This window comes from Hydra vulgaris, chromosome 09 (assembly GCF_038396675.1).
Source record: "Hydra vulgaris chromosome 09, alternate assembly HydraT2T_AEP".
Classification (NCBI taxonomy): Eukaryota; Metazoa; Cnidaria; class Hydrozoa; order Anthoathecata; family Hydridae; genus Hydra; species Hydra vulgaris.
The window spans coordinates 33,578,995-33,600,842 of NC_088928.1; the positions used below are offsets into that span (position 1 = coordinate 33,578,995).

The following is a 21,848-nucleotide window of genomic DNA, read 5'->3' on the forward strand; positions in this document are numbered from 1 at the left end:
ATTAAAAAAAAATTAATTCTTCCTGTGGGAATCTAATAAAATTTCATACTTTTGCTTTAGTGGTACCCATAAGCTTGCGCACAGAATAAGAATCAAAACTATTTGATGTTTTTTTAAATGATATTTTAATATCTGTAATGTTTCTGCAAAGCTTTTTTGTTTTTTTCATTTTTCTTTTAATAAAAGCCCAGTACTTTTCAATAACTCTCAATTTCTAGGTATTTTGGAGGATTTTCGGTTTTAGGCACAATTTTCACATTATTCTTTTTATACCATTTCATAGCTAGTGTCAAAAATGAATTGAAGGTAAATCAGGCCAGAACACAGGTCTGTTATTGTGTGATTTAATGAAAGGTAAAAGGCGTTTTTGTAAACATTCTTTAACATATATTTGACCAGAAAATGTGGACTGAGAAATATAAGGTTCTGATTTTTTGCCACAACTGCAAATAGCTTGCCAAATCAAAGCTTTTTTAGCGAACATGTCATGTTTTGTGTATTTAAATTTCTTATCTGCTTTTCCTCTATATTTGGCAATATAATAAACAGCACCAGGAATTTGTTGATGATCGTACTTGATATAAGTTTCATTGTCTTCAATAATACAGAAATTTTTAGAAACAAAATTGTCAAACAACTTTTTGCCGCGAGTTCTTGCACTTTTTTGTTGAGTTTCAGAATGGTTGGGCACTTTTTGTGCTTTGAAAGAATGAAAACCATGTTTGTTTCCAACTTTAGCAACAAAACTATGAGAAAATCCATATATTTTTGCGCGTTCCCTTAGTGAAAGGCTTGGGTTATTCCTAAAACCGTTAACCAGTTTTCTAACTAGTTTTATATCTTTAAAACCTTCCTTTCTTCCACCACCAGATTTGTGTTTGATCGAATTGTAGCTACTATTAGGATTTTGTAAATATTTGTGCATAATTTATTCTCTAACGTCTTCTTCTTTTGTCATTTTTAAGACTAATTTCAAGTTAAATCCAAAAACTAACATATTTTTTTAAAGCCACAACACGTTGTAAACAAAATACAAAACAATTAAAAAGATTTTAATACAACCACTGAAAAAAAATGACGTGCTTATTCTTTTACATTTGTTTCGTGTACTTTGAAATTTTTAAAAATTTAATTTAAAAAACACCATAACATTTTTTTTTTTTTATATTTTCATTTTATTTATAACTATATGAAGATTAAACAATTTCTTTAAATACGCAAACTATTTTTAGGAATTTATTTTAAAAAGAAATCTATTAGAAAAAGAGAATTTTAGGAGATTCGCTTTCAAAATAATTCAAATAATCTAGAATTAAAATGTTAAAAAAATTCAAAAAACTTAAAATAATTTGCGCTTTCTTACATTAATTTTACATTTAGTTTAATAGAAACTGCTCCTCGTTATACCCAGTGGCGTAGTGAAGATTATTTTATTGGGTAGCATCAATCAAAGGGGGAAGGGGGCAACCAACTTTTAGTTATATAATTAACTTTTGTTAATTCACTTTTAAGGCCATTACATTGTATATTTACTGGAACATCTGGCACACATTTTTGAAAGTCACTATCAAAATTTGAATCTTATGGTAAAAGCATAACAAAATGCAATAAAGATCTATTGGCCTTAACTGTATATTCATTAGAAAATGAATCATGTATGTTTCATGCTAGAAATTGAATGCTTGTCTCTTTGTAAGTTGATTGCCCTCCTTCCCCTTTGATTGATGCTACCCCTTTCTCCTCCCCTAACCTTAGTGAGTGGGGAGGGGGTGAAGAGATCCAGACTACATGCAGACCACTGATTACCTTTAACAAAATAGAATTTAAAGAAATAATGGTTTCATTTTGAAATTAATTCAGATATTAAGATTTTAAGTCTAAATATCTAAATTAATTTAGAGACCCTTATTTGAACCATAATGAAGGTCTCTAAAAAGTTACTGCCCCCTTTATTTGTGCCCCTATCTACTATAAAGACAAGACAAGAAGAAGACAACCAACCATACCTTTCATTTTATTAAGAAATGACTTATAATTAGTTGCACCCTTCACATAGGCCAGTTGGCAGATTAAAGGGGCACTGGTTTCTAGTAACACATTCAACTGTTGATGATTGAAAATTAGGTTTACTTAAAAATGCTGGCATTTTTAATGTGGATTCGACAAGTTTATAATGTTTGCATTTTCAGATAGTTGGGTCTAATGGTCTTATATGCTGTTAATCTTAGATCAAAACAAAGTGTTTGAAAAATTTACAAGCATCTCAAAATGGCTGAAAAATTGACTTTTTTGGCGAATGGACATTTTTCTTTTAGATATATTTAAGTTCTAAACTGCAACAAGCTGCCTATATTTTGCCCATTTATTGTAGACAGTAGTAGCTAATCAGAAAGCTTATCTGTAAAAACTTGTGGGTGAATAGAATAATGCTACAGTTAGTTTCAATTTGGCATATTTTAGCAATTTTAGGATTTTTTCCAAAGTTGAGGAGGTCATAATTTTTTTCAAATTTAACACAAGTTAATAAAAACCACTTTTTTAAAGAGAGAACTATCCAGAAAATAGTTCTAGAAAAAATGAGACACTTGTTGAAAGTGAGAAAAAAAGTTATACAGCTCTAAAGTAGTCTGTTTTGACCATTTGTAAATTGAGGGGGGCCACTGTGTCATGTTTCCAAGGCTATAATTTCTGAACCGCTGTACTTGGAAGTCTGAAATTTCAAATTTAACCTATCTACATAATGCACATAACAATATGTAAAAATCAGGAAAATCAGAGATGGTGTCCCACAAGTGATTGGTTGAAACATAATGATTTGACCCCAGTATTAATTCTCAATATATCCAATCCCTGTACTGTGTTTTCAATGTTATTTTAGTAGTGTTCTAATTATTCTAATTATGGTTATTCAATCATTATGTGGCCTTATTAATCATTTATGCTTGTGATTATAAAAACTATATTATTGCTAAATAATATAAATTTTATAATTATGAGCATATTTCTAAAACTTCTAAAGAGATCAATTAAAAACATCAATGCAGTTGTTTTTTTTATACTGCAGTTATTTATATCAAATGGATTTTACTTCAATTTTAGTTTTGTATTTTCTGAATAATTATTAATTGGTTATTATTAAAAAAAAAATTTTCAACAAATTTGAACTTTAAAAAGTTTGAACTTGTTTTATATTTGGTTTTATATAATTTTTAGTTACTACTTTTTAAGGTGAATTAAATAATCTAATATAATTTTTTTTTTTTAACAAATGCAAAATATCAATACATAAATATTAATAATTTGATGTTTTATGTTGATGTTATTGTTTGTTATTATAATTATCTTTTTAACAAACATTTATAACTATATTCATGCAAATATTTGAATCCAAAAAGAGAAAAATCCAATAATATTATGTATAATATAAAATCTTGTAAAAATTTTAAGGTTTTTATCAAATCAAATATAATAATTAATTTGAGACAACTTTAGGATTTTTAAATATAGACAGCATTGGAAGATTAATTATTAAATTTCAAATGACATAAATTAAAATAATCTTTTTTATATGCATTTTATTATTTATCTTTTTGAGTTTATGAAAACTTTCATGATGGTGAAGTAAGAAAATTAAGATGCAATGTGTTATTATTTTTATCTTTTTATGTATATTTTAAATATTGTTGAATTTTCTTGAACTTGCTAATAATGTTCTTAATGTTTTTTTTCATATGTGTATTAAGGATATTGACATGAATATTGATAGCGTTGTTCCAATGAAGAACAAAAGACTCTCTGTTGAGAGAATTTATCAAAAAAAATCTCAGTTAGAGCATATAATTTTGCGTCCTGATTCATACATTGGATCTACAGAACCATGCCAACAAAGTATGTGGGTTTGGGATGATGAAAGCAGTTCTATTATTTCAAAGAATATTACATTCTCTCCAGGGTTATACAAAATTTTCGATGAAATTATTGGTAAGAGAATTTTATATATATAAATATGTGTGTGTTTTTGTGTGTGTAAGATAACATCTCTGATGACATGTGTGTAAGATAACATCTCATACTGAAATAGCCTGCTGCCAGGGGCTTCAGTACATATATCAACTATCTTATAGCTTGCTGCCACTAGGAAGAGCTGCTACATCAACTCAACATCTTTTCTTTCATTATTCTTTGTCTTCTACTTTTTCTGTGGATGATCATTGGAAAATGTTCAAGCACCATGAGTCAAGAACTTTTACTCAGCGTTTTTGTAAGCAATCACTTTCATCTTTTACCTAAAGAACTAATTTTACACCCATGTGTGGGTCTAAAGTAATTTTTTAAAGCATTAACAAGTTCATTTTTATTCTTGTTTGTCTTGAAGATAACCTCTATTGTGATAATTTTATTTCTTTACTTTTTTTTAACAGCTAAAACTTTCTGTCATTAAAATGTTTGCATTTAGGCTCCTTAAACATGCATTAAAAGCACACAGGTTCACTGCAGTTGCTACCTCTGTGTCTTCCGGTCAATGGTGAGCAAGCAACTAAAACCCACTTATTTAAAATTTGAAATATAGTGAAGTTTGAGACTTCCATTGTTTTTTCTGTTAATTCAAAAACCTATTGTAAAATCTACTCTGCTAACTTTAAATTATCTTTTTCAGAATTTTTTTTTTTATTGAATTCTCTTTTTATCTTAATGTACCACAGCTTTTTTGTTCGAACATTGACGCAGATTTGACAATAGATTTTGTTATTTACTTTTTCAGTAAATTCTAGAGCTCCTTCACTTTTTAAATATTTATTAAGTAGGCAAAGTTGTTAAACATTTTAAAATCAACTGAAGCTTTAATTGCTTTTTGTCTTTTGAGTCATATTTCTGATATAAAGAAATTTTTGTCATTTTCTTTGTTAAGTTATTTTTAAAAGAACCTTTTACTTGAATAACCCACTGATCTCAAAATATAACTGGAGAGCTGGTTCTATTGTTTTTTCCGAAAAAAGTTGAAGCTAAAATTGGCCTCCCAAGATGGCGGCGATTTTAGTTCCTAGCGGTGAAACTGATATACATTTTAAATGGCTATATTAAGTTACTATAAAAAATAATTAAATAAACTTATAAATTTGTTAAAAATAAAAGAAAACAAATGAATTTTATAAATATTAGAGAAAAAAAGAAATTATTTTTTTGTATGATTGAATTTTTTATTAAATGGCATTTACAAATTTAGTTAAGTCTTATGTATAAGTATTGGGAACTAAAAACTATAAGTCTTATAGTTTTTAGTTCCCAATGCTGTATGCTAGAAGGTTAGTAACATAACAGTATGATAAACGGCAATCATTTCTACCCTCTATATTCCCTACTACTATATTCTCTATTTTTTGTAGCAAGATGACATTTTGTACAAATTCTACATGAATTGTTAACTGAGTCCTGTGAGTATACAAAAACTTAGGGGTTCCTTCTAGAATTATATTATACTTGAATTCTATTATTGCATAATTTATTTGAATAAAATATTATTAAGTGTCACTTATACTGGTAAAAAAAAACCAGGTCTGAATTATAGTTATTTATAACAACTTTTAAAACAAATAAAAAGTAAATAATAGTTTCTTATAGTTTAAAGGATAATCACTCAATACAATTGAAGAAACAAATGTATATAAAAATACATTTGTCTGAAAAAAATTTATTTATATCTTTATATAGAAATGTTTAAAACATTTCCTTCTCTTTGAAATATCTCCTTAACTTTAATTAAATATCCTGCTTACCTGTTGTTAATTATTATGGTTATATATTACAGCTTGCTGACTTTTTTTATATTAATGAACTGTAAATAGCTGTTAAATAATTTTATAAATATGTTGTTGAGTTTATTTGCATAATAGATTGATTATATGACATTAAATTCAAGAAAATGATTTGCTAAAGAATATCATTAGTCTTTAAAAGATTACTGCTACACAAATGATCTTGTATAATCGAAAAACTGATTTCATGGGATATTTGGCAGCAATTAAATCTGCTCAAGGTATTTCTTGACTGGGTTGAAAAAGAAGGTTCACCATTTAATTATTTATTATCATATAAGCTCAGTCAAAACCATCTAGAGCTCTTTTTTGGTGCTGTGAGATCTGCAGAAATGTTTAACAGCAATATCAATTGCCAACAATTCACATATAAATAACTTTTTATTCAAAGTACCGTTCAATTTTCAAATGAAAACTGCAGCATCAGAAATAAAACTCATATATATGTTTTAGACAATTCTTTTGGTGATTTTAGTACTAAAATATCTTTTACTGAAATTGAATTAATAAGAAAATATGATTTGTTGGAGAGAGAACCAAAAGTTAGTGATCACGATAATGTAGATATTCCAAACTGCAACAATCTATTTGAATACAAAAAAACTTTGATCCCATATATTGCTGGATACATAGATAAAATGACTTCAAAAAAAAATATCCTCATTAAATGTCAGAATGCACTAGTACTCCCTTTCCATTTAAAACAAAATAGCTTTTTAAAGTTCAAAGACAGGAGGTTTGATTAAACCAACCATAAGTGTTATATGCAAAGAAACAGAAAGGTGTTTCCAAATTATTTGGTTTTTTTATTTTTTTATTTTTTATTTTATGTTATTCACCTCCTCAAGGCCGAGAAGGCCACTACAGATGAGGAGGCTACTTAATAGTGGTTATAACCCTCTCTCAACTCTATAACTCCGAAACACGAACCTTGAGGAACAAGGCCGCTGCGCGGAGAAACAAGTTGAGCGCGGTACTACCAGGGACGTGGTGGGGATCGAACTCGGAACCTCTCGCTTATGAAGCGAGCGCTTTACCACTACACCACTACCGCATAATAGATTGCCGTTAATAGATTACCGTTTTAATAGATTGCCTATTTCCAAATGAAATTGGAAATCAAAATGCATTAGCAAGTGCTGCTTTGAGATCAGTCGATTTCTTGAAAATAATAATTGATCTAGCTCCTCATGTTTGACTCAACTATAAGTGATAACAATATATTTTCCTTGTTTTAGCTCATTTGGCAGTTTGGCTGCCAAATTAACTAGAAAAATAAATATGTATATATATATATATATATATATATATATATATATATATATATATATATACATATATATATATATATATATATATATATATATATATATATATATATATATAAAATAAAATAATATGACACAAATAACTATATAAAAAAATTCTAGAAGGAACCCCTGAGTTGTGTGTACTCACAGAGCTCAGCTAATAGTTCATGCAGCATTTGTAAATTTGTGATATCTATTTGAAAAACTAATTTCATAATAGTTTATTTTAAAAAGATATTTAGCTGCCTACCATGCAGTTATGTTATTAACCTTCTAGCACATAGCATTGGGTAGTTAAGAACTAAAAGGTGCATAAATTGTATTATAAACAATATTAAACAAATAATTTATAGTAAAACTAAAATTAAAAGAAAGTAGTTAAATGAAAAATAAACAAAATATGAATAAAATTTTTTCAGTTTTTCAAACTTAAAATAGTTATTTGAAAGTTGTTTGGAAATTGTTAACTTGTATAACTACTAGTTCCTTATTATTATTTCTTTACTAATGTTAGATAAACTAATTCTTAATTAAAAAAAACTAAAAATTTTTATCTTATTTAATAACATTTATTTATCTTTAAAAAAGCAAGATATTATACAAACTTATTGTTTAGAATATATTTTGTTAAACAATAGAGAAATTTACGTAAATATGTAATATTGCCTTTTTTTTTTAATTATTGTTATGTAAAACCAAAAATTATATTTGAGGCATGTACATTTCATAATATTTATATATGTAAATGACATATAAGTTCGTAACAAAAATTTCTTTATTTGTAATCAACCGAAACCGTTGCCATCTTGGGAGGCCAAAACTGGCTTCAAAAAATTTGCCGCATACGCTATCCAGTTATATTTTGAGATCAGTGAAATAACCCTACTCATTTTCAGCATCATTTTTTCTGGCATGCTTAATGTTTGTCCATCACTAAAAATTTTAATTATTGTTTTCTTTTAGTATCATTAATCTTGTTAAAGAAAAAAAATTATTTGGTATTGACCATTATTTCTTGTTGTTGTTTACTTGAATTAATGTTATTGTTGCAATTGAATTAAAACAGTAATTCTTAATTAACAAAATGTGTGTATTTTATTATCTCAATTAACAAACCATTTTGTCTTATTAAATCTCATTTGTTACAACCAAGATTTGAATGAAGCTAAGTTATTCACTTGTTTTTGATTAGATGTATTGAAAAGTCTATCAGGTTTTATTTTTTAATTAGAATTTGTTTTTCAGTAAATGCAGCTGACAATAAGCAACGTGATGTTAAAATGAATACAATCAAAGTTAATATAGATGTGTAAGTCAACTTTTATGCTTTTTATTTTAACATTATCATTTATTTACTTTAATATTATTATTTATTTACCTTGATGTTTAATTTGTAGTGAAAAAAATATTATAAGTGTCTGGAATAATGGTCGTGGTATTCCAGTAGAAATGCATAAAGAGCAGAATGTATATGTTCCCACTTTAATCTTTGGCCATTTGCTGACTTCGAGTAACTATGATGATACTGAAAAAAAAGTTGTTGGAGGAAGAAATGGGTTTGGAGCTAAGTTATGTAATATTTTTAGCACTAAATTTTCTATTGAAACTGGATGTGATGGAAAAAAGTTTAAACAGGTATTTTATTTGTAACTAATAATGTAAAAAAATTAAATTTTATGATTATATGTTAAAAGTAGTATTTATTAAATTTTAAAGAAGTTTATTTCACAGTTAGGTGAATAAGTTAATTTTAGTTTAAAGTAAATATATAATAAAAGATCAGATGATATGAGTATGATTCAAATTTTTTCTGTTTTAATATTTAAATTTTATTTAAAATTTATAGCTTTATAATTATATAATTTATTTTTATGAATGTAGGGCAGTGGTCTTAAATTTTAAAAAACAATTAAGGTATTAATTTAGCAGTGGTGCTGTTGTAAAGTTTTCGCTTCATATGGGAGAGTTTAACTCTCCTTGTAAGGAATACTGTTATCACATCAAGGATACTCTTAAGTTTTTTTCCTCATTTTTATTTTTCTAAAGAATCTTTGCTGGAAGAATTACTTTTGTTTGTATTTTCTTTATTTATACATTTGTTATTTTTTTAAGCTTTCTGTTAATGATTTTTTTTTTTACCAGTTGACTGTTTTTATCTTTACTTTCATGCCAATTCCAATACATAACAGTTTGCAAAATGAGGTCAATTAGTATGCTACAATGAAAGCAAACATGTCTTTTAAACATAAAACTCTAATTCATGATATATTTATTGAATTATAGTTTAATATGACCTGGCCAAAGATGTTAGGATTTTATCACTTGATCTCTTCTATACAACAAGCATCTACTTTTATTTTTATAATAAAAATTTAATCTCGTGTTATACTAGTAATTATTCTTTTATTTTTTATTTCATTTTTATTTTAATAATTGTTTTATAGAAACTTATATTGTTTTATATTTAGGTATGGAAGAACAATATGAGTAAAGCTGAACCTGAACATATTGTAGATTACTCAGGCAGTGATTTCACTTGTGTAACATTTTCACCAGATTTACCTAAGTTCAAAATGGATAAGCTAGACAATGATTTTGTTTCATTATTGAAGAGGCGTGCATACGACATGGCTGGAGTTTGCCGAGGAGTTTCTGTATATCTTAATGGTGAAAAGCTAAAAGTAAATTTTAATAGCTTGTTTAACATTCTTTGAAAAACATTCTTTTCTTTTTTTCTTGTCCTTTGCTTTTAAATGTTACACTATAAAAATATTTCTTTCAAATTTTGTGCTGTGAAGTCTGTGATTATTAAGTGTATGAAGCATTTTTAAAATGATTTATTCTTTTGAATATCTAAGGTATTTCTAAAAATAAGATTTTTAAAATTAAATTTTAGCAATTTAGTTTAAAGAAAATTAAAATTTCAAAATTATCAATCAGGTAAAATCATTTAAAGACTATGTTGGATTGTATGTCAAGACTGTTAGCAAAACTGAAAATGGGGAAGAACAAGGTCCGAAGATTGTACATGAAATTGTTAATCCGCGATGGGAGATATGTGTAACAGTTAGTGAGAGTGGGTTCCAACATTCTAGCTTTGTAAACAGCATTGCCACTACCAAAGTAGGTTATCATTATTAACTTGTGGAATTGGGTCTTAATAAAGGTCTACAAAAGTTCCTGTTATTTGATGTGTTATTTGATTTTGTACTGTGTTGATTGAGTTTGTGTAATAATAGTATATATTAGTGAATAGATTTTAAATAAATATTTTTTTAAATTAAATTAACTGAACTATAAATAACATTTTATTTAATTTTAAAAAATATCTGATAAATTGCTTATGTTGTATTTTTTCTACAAGAATTGTTATTATATTTTAATATTTCGTCTTGTTCTATTTGTTTTTTATTAGGGTGGAACTCATGTTACGTACATTGTTGATCAACTATGTGATAAACTAATTGCGACTGTTAAAAAAAAAACTGGTAAAGGTGGCTTTGATATCAAACCATTCCACGTAAAGTCTCATCTTTGGGTGTTTGTTAACACTCTTATTGAAAATCCTACATTTGATTCGCAAACAAAAGAAAATATGACACTGCGAAAGTCGGCATTTGGTTCAACTTGTGAACTTTCGGACAAATATATAAAAATGGTATTTTTAATATTTTCCTTGTCAACAAGTGTTTTAATTGGTTTATTTTGTATGATCTTAATTTTATTTTATTTTTTATTAAAAGGTGCAAGATACTGGGGTCTTAGAAAATATTTTATCTTGGGTAAAGTTTAAGAGTGAGGCACAACTCAATAAAAAGGGATCTTCTTCAAAACACAGCAGATTAAAAGGTGTTCCTAAATTAGAAGATGCAAATGATGCTGGTACAAAGAGGTCAAGAGACTGTACACTTATTGTCACTGAGGGAGACTCAGCTAAAGCCCTTGTTATGGCAGGTTTAAGTGTAGTTGGGCGAGATAAATATGGTGTCTTTCCTTTAAGAGGTAAACTGTTGAATGTCAGAGATGCTTCACATTCTCAGGTAGTTTATTATTTTTATTTTTATATATATGTGTGTGTGTATATATATGTGTGTGTGTGTGTGTGTGTGTGTGTGTGTGTGTGTGTGTGTGTGTGTGTGTGTGTGTGTGTGTGTGTGTATATATTTGCCATTTGATTGGTAATATTTGTTTGTATAGTAGTTCATGAGTTCATTTTTAAATCAATAATTTTTTACATGATAAACTATATCTTTTTGTGAAATCCATTTTATAGTATTTTAATTTGGTATGGTATATGCTATATAATGATGGTAAACAATAAGTTGTAGTCTTGGTAGATTTTTTTCTGATACATTCTTGTTAAAGACAAGATTTAAAAAAATCTCCGCTTTTCAACTTTTTTGAGATTAATTTCTTAGGTGTGATTAGAGATGTGTTTTAAAACCAAAGAAAATACATTAGTTATACAAATACTTTTACATAGCTCAAAATTAAATGTTAAATTTTTGCTATGTAAAAATGCTAGTTAATGATATTATTATCAATACTAATACCTTACTTTTTTTTTCTTTACTTAAAACTATCCTTATAATATAAAGTTTTGAGATATTACAAAAATATTTTATTAAAACATTGTTAAAGCAGGGAAGGGTGATAAAATATTTGCTACTACCTTTAAATTTTTAATTAGTTGGTATTACTTGATCTTTTATACTTATTAAGTAATAGCTATGATCAAATCATTTCTATTTAATAGGATTACAAAAAAATTTATACTTTAAGCAGTAGAAACAAACTTGATGGTGACAAGTTGGGATGAGGAGAAAACTAATAGAGGTGAGGTGGTGATGGGGAAAATCTTAATGGGAGGCAGGGTGAGGATGATAACAAACTTTATGGGAAGTTGAGAAAATTATGGGGGCTGGGTATTGGCGGAGAAAATGTTTGTCTCTGTGGTACTTTAGTTCATGTTATTAACTTTCTACTTTTTTTACTCATATTGTAATTAGTTTTGAATTTGCTTGTTTTTTTCCTTTAAGGTGTCTCTTTTTGATGTTTTCTTTATTATTAAATTAGCTTAGTTAAAGTTTATTTTAAATTTTAGTTAAGCCTAGGAAAACTTGAAAAAGATTTTTTTTTTTTATGGTGCTGGTTTTGCTTTGTTTTTAGGAATTAGTCATAATAAAATAATTGTTTTCTTTAAGATTATGAACAATGCTGAAATAGGAAGTTTAGTTAAGATCATTGGTTTGCAGTTTGGTAAAAAATATGAGAACGAGAATGATATGAAAACATTGCGTTATGGACATCTGATGATTATGGCTGATCAAGATCAAGATGGTTCTCATATTAAAGGTCTTGTTATTAACTTTATACATGCAAATTGGCCAGGCTTGTTGAAAATTCCTTTTCTTGAAGAATTTATTACACCTATTATTAAGGTTTAAATTTTTGCTTAATTTTCATTGTTTTTATTTTTACTTGAGAACAATTATAAGCAAATAGTTAAATAAAATTTGATTGGAATTATTATAATGCATATATGGTTTTACTTAGGGTTTATTATTTACAATAACAATCTTTTTATTTTTTAATTTTAGAATTTAAAATACTTTTAAATTCTAAAATTAAAAAAAAAACATAAATTTCTTTACTAATTCTTAAGGGTTAGTATCCCTTATATATATTTAAAGTTTTAGGTTATTTTTTCAAGTTAATGTTTATGGATAGAAATATTATATATTTGTAAATCGTTTAAATGTTAATACCAGCAAACAATGTTGATTATAATAAACAAAGCAAACAAAAAAATAAACAACTAATAAACTAATCTTACAGTTGAATGAAATTTTTATATCGTATTCCTTCTAATCTGATGTCATTCTTGTTCAAATATTTTTTTAAATTTTTATGTTAGTATCAAACATAATCTAATAAGTTACTGTTGTGTTGGTTCATTGATAATATTAAATTTTAATGTTGTTCAATCTAGCATTTAGGTTTGGTTGTTTTGGTATATGACTTGATTTGTCATCAACCTAATGTTTTATGTTTCACTCAGCATTACATTAGGGATGTATTTGTGTAATTAGGTATTGTAGTTTACTCATAATGTTTAGAATAAAAGATTGTTGCATTTGGAAATAAATTAAAAAATAAATAAATCAGGATATGTTTATTAAAAGAAATCTGCTTTAAATTAATCTTGACTCATATACTTTAAGTTAATCTAGATTCTGTGATATACACTTTAAACAGTATTTAGAAAAATATTTTAATAGTTGATTTGAATGAGTTATATAATTGTCTATCAGTATACATAAAATTGAACATAATGCTGACAACCTTGAATTGCTGATATGCTAAGCAATGCACTGTTCACATATGAATACCTTAGTGAAATGAGAAAGTTTTTGATATATTTAAAAGATTTATTTTGGCTTTTTAAAGGTTGTTTTTTTAAGTTTAATTAAATTTTTTTAAATCATTAAGATTTTTAAACTAAACCATTTAGATACAAATTTTTAAATCATTAAGATTTTTAAACTAAATCATTAGGATACAAATACTTATATATTTGAATTTTGAAAATTTTTTTAACCCGAATCTCTTTATCATTTTTTTAAATCAAATTAATTGAAATCATCTGAACCTTTCTGAATATTTTAGGCATCAAAAAGTAAAAAGGAAACTATTTCGTTTTTTTCCATACCTGAGTTTGAAGAGTGGAAAGAAGCAACTCCAAATTATAAATCATGGCACATCAAGTACTACAAAGGTTTGGGTAGTTCAACAAGTATAGAAGGTAAAGAATATTTTTCAGATATGCAAAGACACAGAATAGTTTTTGAGTATGATGGGCCCTCATCTGATGAAGCATTAATTTTGGTAAGGATTTTTATTTCGATCTTGACCTAATTTTTTTAGTTTGCTATTAGGCAAAATTATTTATGAAAATTTATTTTGAAATATGCTGAAATATGGATAATTATTATTTTGAATATCTTTACTAAAAATAAAAAAGTTATTGAAAAAATTAAATTCCTAATCAAAGAAATTCGAAAGAAAAAATTAAATTCCTAATAAAAGAACTTTCTCTCCAAGATGATGATCCCTTTTATTTTGAGAAGTCAAGGTTGCAAAAAAAAATAAAAATTGGATTGGGTTTGAGTTTTTTTTTTAAATAACCAAAAAAACCATGGTTTTTTTTGGTTTAAACTCCTTTTTTTTTATAAAGCCATGTTTAGTTAACTTTTTCAATTAAAAAAAAGCATGAGTCATTTTACTTGATTAAATTATATTTTCTATTAACATTACTGCCGTAACTTATCAACAAATACATCATTACTGCTGTAACTCATCAACGAATACATCATTACTGCTATAACTCATCAACGAATACATCATTACTGCTGTAACTCATACAACGAATACATCATTACTGCTATAACTCATCAGCCAATACAACATTATTTAAAGTCCTAAATATAAAAATATGCTTTGCCGCTTTTTCTACTCCTATCTTTTTTCTTTACTCGGAATGAACAAGTCCAAGAGTTAAAAAAAGTATTTCAATTCCAGCACTAGAAGCTGGTGCATTTAACAAACTTTCAATATCCATGATAATGTTGCAGTTCAAATATTTTAGAGATTTCCACCATTCTGTGATGCATTTTTTAAAACAGATTCACTAGTTTCCAAAATATGTTTTTTTCAGTTGATAAAAATGATAACATGTTATCTAGGATTAGGACTATTGTAATTGTAATGAAAACAATAACAGTAACAATATTTATTGTTATTGTATTAACTTAATTTAGAAACAATAACAATACTTGTGATTTACAACTATTTTAATTCTGTAATACAATAACAATAAATATTGTATTGCAATTCATCTTTATAAAACAATAACAATATCTGAAAAGAAAATGTATTGTAATGACCAACTACAATAACAATAAATATTGTATTGTAATTCGTCTATGTAAAACAATAACAATATATTGTTATTGTAATAAAAGACATAAAAAATTTTATTTAAGAAGAATTATTGTTTAACTGTTTGTGTTACTAAAGTTAATTTTCATATATATTTTAAGTTCCTTTGCAGTATTAAAATCAAGAGGAAAAAATAAAAGGGCTGAATAAAATAATTTATGAATGTTATTTTTCACAATAGTAACGCTGTCATCAGACAGGCAATATTTTGCTGCCGTTTAGAGCTTAGAAATACATAACAAGATAAGTGATGCGAAATCTAAATATGTAAAAAATAGAATTTGCAATAAATTGCAAATCCGAAAATAAAAAATAGCAAAAATAATAGTAAGTTCGTCAGAGATAAATGTAAATACGTTAAAATACTTTTCTACTTTATTGTAAAGTAATAAACTACAATAGTTATTGTAATTGTTTTCATCATAACAACACAATAGTTATTGTAATTTTATTTCATTAAACCAATACAATACAATAGTTCTCGAATTTTATTGTATTGTTAGAAAAAAAACATTACAATACTTATTGTCATTGTTTTTTATCACAGCAATACAATACCAAGATAAAATTTTTTTATTGTTTTTGTAATATTACAATACAATATTGTATTGTAATGTGTGATTGTATTTAATTTTTACAATTACAATTACAACAGTCCTATGTTTATCAGCTCTTTAAAAATTTAGGCAGTGTCACTTATTTTTTTGATCTCTTCGCAACTTATCTAGAGAAACTCTAATTAGTTTTAACATTTTCAACAATAAATAAGTTTGGTTTAAATTAATATTTTTTCGATTGGTTTAAACCATTTGATTTAAACCTATCAACCTTGTGAGAAATATATGAAAGCAATGTAAGTTTTGTTGTTTTTAAACTTGCTAATGTTGTATTTGAACAAAGAAAAATAGATTGTGATCAAAGATTGCTTATGTAACATAAAATGTTGAAAAGACATAATCAGAGATTATGTCATTTCAACATGTTATGTTACATAACATGTTGAAAACGTATATGTAACAACATGTTGAAATGTTTGTGACAGCAAAAATGACTTATCTTATTTATAACATATGCTCAGCATGTTGTAAGATGTTAAAAACACCTAAAGAGTGATTGGGGTGTTGCAACATAACACTATTCTGCCCTACTTACAAAATAGACAGTAGGTGAAAAAGAAAAGAAAAATGACTTAGGACTGGAATTTACTTCATTAACATATATTCTCTCATGGTACAAAGCAAAAAGACTGTATGTGCTTAGTTATGATAAATAAATTAAAAAATTATTAAAACCTCAGGAAAGCTATTTTTTGTGATATTAAAAGTTTGTGATATTAAAATGATATTAAAAGTTTCTGACTTATACTAAGCTGACTGGTTGGCAAAATACGTTTTTTTTTTTTTTAAATAATATCTCAGTATGGAAATTTTGCAGTCACTGTCTATTTGATATGTAGGGCAGTATTACAATTTATATAAGTGTGTATACTATATAAGTTTTATCATAAAGTTGTTTTTAATACATTATTAAAATACTTATATTGTTATTATTGTATAGTTATTAAAATATTTAAATTATTTTTAGGCATTTAGTAAAAAATGTGCAAATGAAAGGAAAAATTGGCTAGACAATGGACTTGCTGAAAGAAAGTTAAGAAGAGAAGCAGGTCTGCCTGAAGTTTATCTTTATGAAAAAGGAACTCGAACTGTAACATACCAAGATTTCATTAATAAAGAGCTTATTCTTTTCTCAAATACTGATAATGAACGCTCGATTCCTTCACTTGTTGATGGTAATATAATTTCATTTGTGTTAAATAATTCTGATTTTATAAGGTTATTTACTTTTCTAATGTTTAAGTTATTTACATAAATTAAAATGTGTCAAATTAAAATTTTTGCTAAATGTGTCAGTTTTTAGTTTCTTTCAAATTTTTAATTTATTGTATTTTATTATTTGCTAGGTTTCAAACCTGGTCAACGGAAAGTTTTATTTACTTGTATGAAAAGGAATGACAAAAGAGAGGTTAAAGTTGCCCAACTTGCTGGTTCTGTTGCTGAACTATCAGCATATCATCATGGTGAAGTAAGAGTTTTGTGGTGCAAACTAATATTAGTTATTAATAGTTTTAAAAAATGCTGTAACCGTTTCTATAATTTTGGTTAAAAATTTGAATCAACATATATGTATGCATATAGAGTTAAAGATTGAAAAGTTACTGATTGATTACAATGAAGAATGTCCTGTACTTTTAACTTTTAGGTTATTGTACTGCTTAAACTGTTCATAATGCTAAATAAAACAATGTTATATCTAACTCATTTAAACACAGAAAAAAAATTCTAAACTTTTTAAAATAACTTAAACTGAAACTTATTACTTGTGTCAGTAAGTAATGTTTTTCAACACGTTAATTCATTGAGACTAATGTTAAGGTTTCTTTAAACTATAGGATTCCTGTTATAGGGTTAAACATCCAGTTAGTCTATATATTGTTATATATATATATATATATATATATATATATATATATATATATATATATATATATATATATATATATATATATATAAAATATTATATATATATATTATATATATATTTATATATATATATATTAATATTATAAATTATAATAATATAAGTATAATATATATATAGTAGTAAAAATCATGTAGTTATTTTTATTTAATCTCGTCAAAAAATCAATTATATAGCTCTGATATCATTCATCGAGCACTCTTGCTGAACGCTATGCTCACAGCAAAATTAAACTTATTTTTATATATAAATATATATATATATATATATATATAATCTTTCTTATTGTTTAGATGAGTTTGATGGGAACAATAGTAAACTTAGCACAAAACTTTGTAGGCAGTAACAATCTAAATGTGCTGCTTCCAATTGGTCAGTTTGGTACTCGACATGTTGGTGGTAAAGATAGTGCTTCTCCTCGTTACATTTTTACAATGATGAGTTCATTAACAAGACTTGTTTTCCCAGAAAAAGATGATGCAGTCCTAACTTACCTTTTTGATGATAACCAGAAAATTGAGCCAGAGTGGTATTGTCCTATAATTCCAATGTGTCTTGTCAATGGTGCTGAAGGTATTGGAACTGGTTATTCTACTAAAATTCCAAATTTTGACATAAGAGATATTGTTAAAAATGTAAAAAGAATGATTAATGGTGAAGAACCACAGCCTATGGTAAGTTTTTGTGTAAGAGTTGTGGATGATTGATTTTTGATTATTTAATTATAGAGTTATTTTTAATGTAATAAAATTAGTAATTAAAAGGCATTAATTTTATAGTTTCCTTCATATAAAGACTTTACTGGTGAAATTGTGCAAGAAGGAGATCAAAAGTTTATATGTCAAGGAACCATAAATATTATAGATGAAACAACAATAGAAATAACAGAGCTTCCTGTTAGAACTTGGACTCAAGCTTATAAAGAAACTGTTTTGGATGTATATCTTTATGGAAATGAAAAATCTCCACCATGTATAACGTAAGTAAAAGAAAAAGTACATGCTAATTTTATTTAATATGTATACTTTGGTTACAATATTTTTTTTTTATTATTTAAAATTATTTTTATTAACTCTCAACCCTCTTTGAAACACAAACTTTTACAAACAAGGTCACTGTGTAACAAGTCAAGCATAGTAGTTATGAAACTCAATACTTTTAGTCCTTTACCACTACCACTTAAAGATGATCATAACACTTATCTTTAGAGATTATAAAGAGTATCATACAGATGCAACTGTAAAATTTGTTATCACAATGACACCTGAACAAATGGTTAAAGCTGAGGAAGAGGGATTGCATAAGAAGTTCAAGTTGCTTTCATCAATAAATTTATCATGCATGGTTGGTTTTTTTGTTGTTGTTTTTCTTATTTGTTGTGCATGTTTTAATCTTATTTCTTTTCTTTTTTTTTTCTTTTTATTTTATTTTAAAGTTATGCATCTCTATATGTTATAATAGTATACCAGTATATTTAGAATTATTAGGAGGCATTGCAGTCCAAAAATGTAGGTTTAAAATATATTTAAAAACAAAGTTTTTTTTTTGATGTTGTCAAGTTTTTTAAATAAATATTTTACCAGGTCTATTTTTTCTTTACAAAATCAAATTGTTCTATTAACCCTTCAACACTGAATAAGTCAGTGTTTTGTTCTAGTAACCCTTCAACCGTGAAATGGTCAGTGTTTTGTTAGCAGTAATTTTTTTCACTCGCATTGCATTAATTTCTTAACCAAATCAATTTTGCCACCAATTTTGTCATTCCAAAAAACATGGTTATTGCTAAAAAGCATTTAATTGTTTATGGAAAGCAATGCCAGAGATTTCCAGAAATAGAAGAAAATTTTGTTTAAGCGAGTCTTAATATTCCAATTCAAAAAGTATATTTAGAAGCTGTTAAATTTCATTTGTATTTTTAAAAAATTTTCTAATAATTTAAAAAAATATCATTTTGGAAGATTATTTACTTTTATGCTGATATTTTATTAATATTTAATTGTTTGTTTTAGAATGCTTTAGAACTTATTTTCACACTAATTATTATCTTTATTTTCAATATTTTGAGTAATTTTAGGTTTTTAATTAGGTTTTATTTTTATTAAATATTGTTATTGTAATTTTATTATGTGTTTTGTTATGTTTTAATTTTTTAGGTTCTTTTTGATGAGTTTGGATGCATAAAAAAGTATGAAAGTCCAACAGAAATTATGAAAGCTTTTTTCAATGTTCGAATGGCTAAATATAATGAGCGGAAAAAGTTTATTTTGGGGATGCTTGAAGCTGAATGTTCCAAGTTGGAAAATCAAGCAAGGTTTATATTGGAAAAAATAGAAGGAAAAATCATAATTGGTATAGTAGCATTAGTAGATATTATTGTTTTTAATTTTTTTTTGATCACTATCTAACAACAAAATAATAATTTATGGTAGAAAATCGCAGTAAACGTGATGTAATCACCACACTTGTTGAAAGAGGGTATGCTTCTGACCCAGTTAAAACATGGAAAGCCGAAGTGGACAAATCTGGTCATTTAGAAGATGATAGTGAGGCACCTACAACAGATGTAGCTAGCTCATCTTCATCACTAACTGGACCAGATTTTGCATATCTTCTCTCTATGACTATCATGAGCTTGTCTCGTGAGAAAAAAGAAGAGTTACTCAATCAGAGAGATGAAAAAGTAATATTTATTTTTACAACTTTTTTGTAGTGCAGTTCAACTCAAAAAATTAAATAAGTTTTTTCTAATTATTTGTTTGTGTGTTGTTTGTAATTTACTAAACTAAAAAATGTTATTTTTAATTGTTTAATAATACTTATACAGAAAAAAGAACTCAATGCGCTTAAACAAAAGACACCATCTGATTTGTGGACAGATGATCTTAATAAGTTTTGTGAAGAACTTGAGGTGTGTACATATTATATAGACTCCTTTATTCTGTTAATTTAAATTTTTTTACAGTGAAAATGCTTTTAAAAAAGCAACAGCAAAAAAATCTAACTTTAGCATTATATTTTTGAGGCATGTTTTAAAGTCATATAAAATATATCATTTGGTCTCATGTAAAAATATTTCAAAATTGTGGTTAAATATTTCAAGTTAAACAAACATAAATAAAAAATTTGCTCTTTAAATGAGAATAAAATAAAAATAAAAGAACAGTATGTGTGTGTGTGTGGGGGGGGGGGGGGGGGTAAGCACTATTATCATTGTTTAAAAAAAAAGTTTATTTTATTTTTTATTGTTGATGTAGGCTTGAAAATCAGTTTGTTAACAGATTATATAATTTTATATGTTTGCATAAACTATTTTACAGATAAAGCCATGATAAAGCTTTTTTAAAAAAAAAATACCATGAGAGAGCTTTTAAATTAAAAAATATACTGTTAAAGATTTTTGCAAGTTTATGTTTGTTTATTTTGTATTTTAGAAATACCTATGTTATAAAATACTCAATTAAAAAACAAAATTAAATTTAAATGTAAAAAATTTGCAGCTCTCAGAATTAGATAGATTAAGGTTGGCCTTTATTGCCAACTTCAAACTAATTTCAAAGATATTTTAACTAAAGTTTTCACTATAACAACATAGAAATGTTGACAATAAAAAATTACTCACCTCAGTTACTTAGGTTGGCATTGCTGAATGCTAACCCTAATTCTGAAGTCTATCATATACTTTGCTATTTACATGCTCAAAAGATACTGTATTTTAATATTTTGTATGTCTCATTGAAATATGGTATTTATTTTGTCATTTCAGAATTATATTTTTTAAGCTACTAGAATGTACCTTTTGGGGAGAATAATATCTTTTAAGAAAGCTCGCTAGTCAGGGAATGTTGTGAAGCTGCAAATAAATGTTTAGTGAAAGTGTTTTTGATCATCTGTTACATTTGCTTACAAAAAGCTATTGTGTTGTCTGTTGTGATAAAAGGAAGTGTTTGTCAAGTATAACGGTTGCAAGTAAAATTATTTTCAGAACTGTTTTATAATATATCAACAAGTAAAACTTTATTGAAGGTTTAATAAGTCTTACTATGCGATGAGATATTTGTCTTGATACTTTAAAAGCACTGCCTAGTTCTAAGATGGTAGAGCCATATTGTTATGACAAAAAACTTTTTCCAAAAAACTACAATTACTAAGTCATCCAAAAGTATGGGTTTTTAAATGGTTTTTC

The 21,848-nt window shown here is 26.2% G+C and overlaps 1 protein-coding gene across 3 annotated transcripts in view; it reads left to right on the forward strand.

The window, feature by feature from the left end:
* The window catches only part of LOC100214280 (DNA topoisomerase 2-alpha), a 53,189-nt gene that overhangs the window by 12,469 nt on the left and 18,872 nt on the right, over window positions 1-21,848 (forward strand). For all 3 annotated transcript variants that reach the window (XM_065805450.1, XM_065805448.1, XM_065805449.1), the window contains 17 exons: window positions 3,744-3,981; window positions 8,369-8,432; window positions 8,521-8,758; window positions 9,592-9,804; window positions 10,064-10,246; window positions 10,539-10,781; window positions 10,867-11,163; window positions 12,328-12,564; window positions 13,793-14,011; window positions 16,709-16,916; window positions 17,088-17,209; window positions 17,959-18,339; window positions 18,445-18,644; window positions 18,874-19,009; window positions 19,819-20,014; window positions 20,095-20,345; window positions 20,490-20,573. In XM_065805450.1, coding sequence (XP_065661522.1) covers window positions 3,744-3,981; window positions 8,369-8,432; window positions 8,521-8,758; window positions 9,592-9,804; window positions 10,064-10,246; window positions 10,539-10,781; window positions 10,867-11,163; window positions 12,328-12,564; window positions 13,793-14,011; window positions 16,709-16,916; window positions 17,088-17,209; window positions 17,959-18,339; window positions 18,445-18,644; window positions 18,874-19,009; window positions 19,819-20,014; window positions 20,095-20,345; window positions 20,490-20,573 — 3,510 coding nt within the window. The remainder of the gene's footprint in view (window positions 1-3,743; window positions 3,982-8,368; window positions 8,433-8,520; window positions 8,759-9,591; window positions 9,805-10,063; window positions 10,247-10,538; window positions 10,782-10,866; window positions 11,164-12,327; window positions 12,565-13,792; window positions 14,012-16,708; window positions 16,917-17,087; window positions 17,210-17,958; window positions 18,340-18,444; window positions 18,645-18,873; window positions 19,010-19,818; window positions 20,015-20,094; window positions 20,346-20,489; window positions 20,574-21,848) is intronic.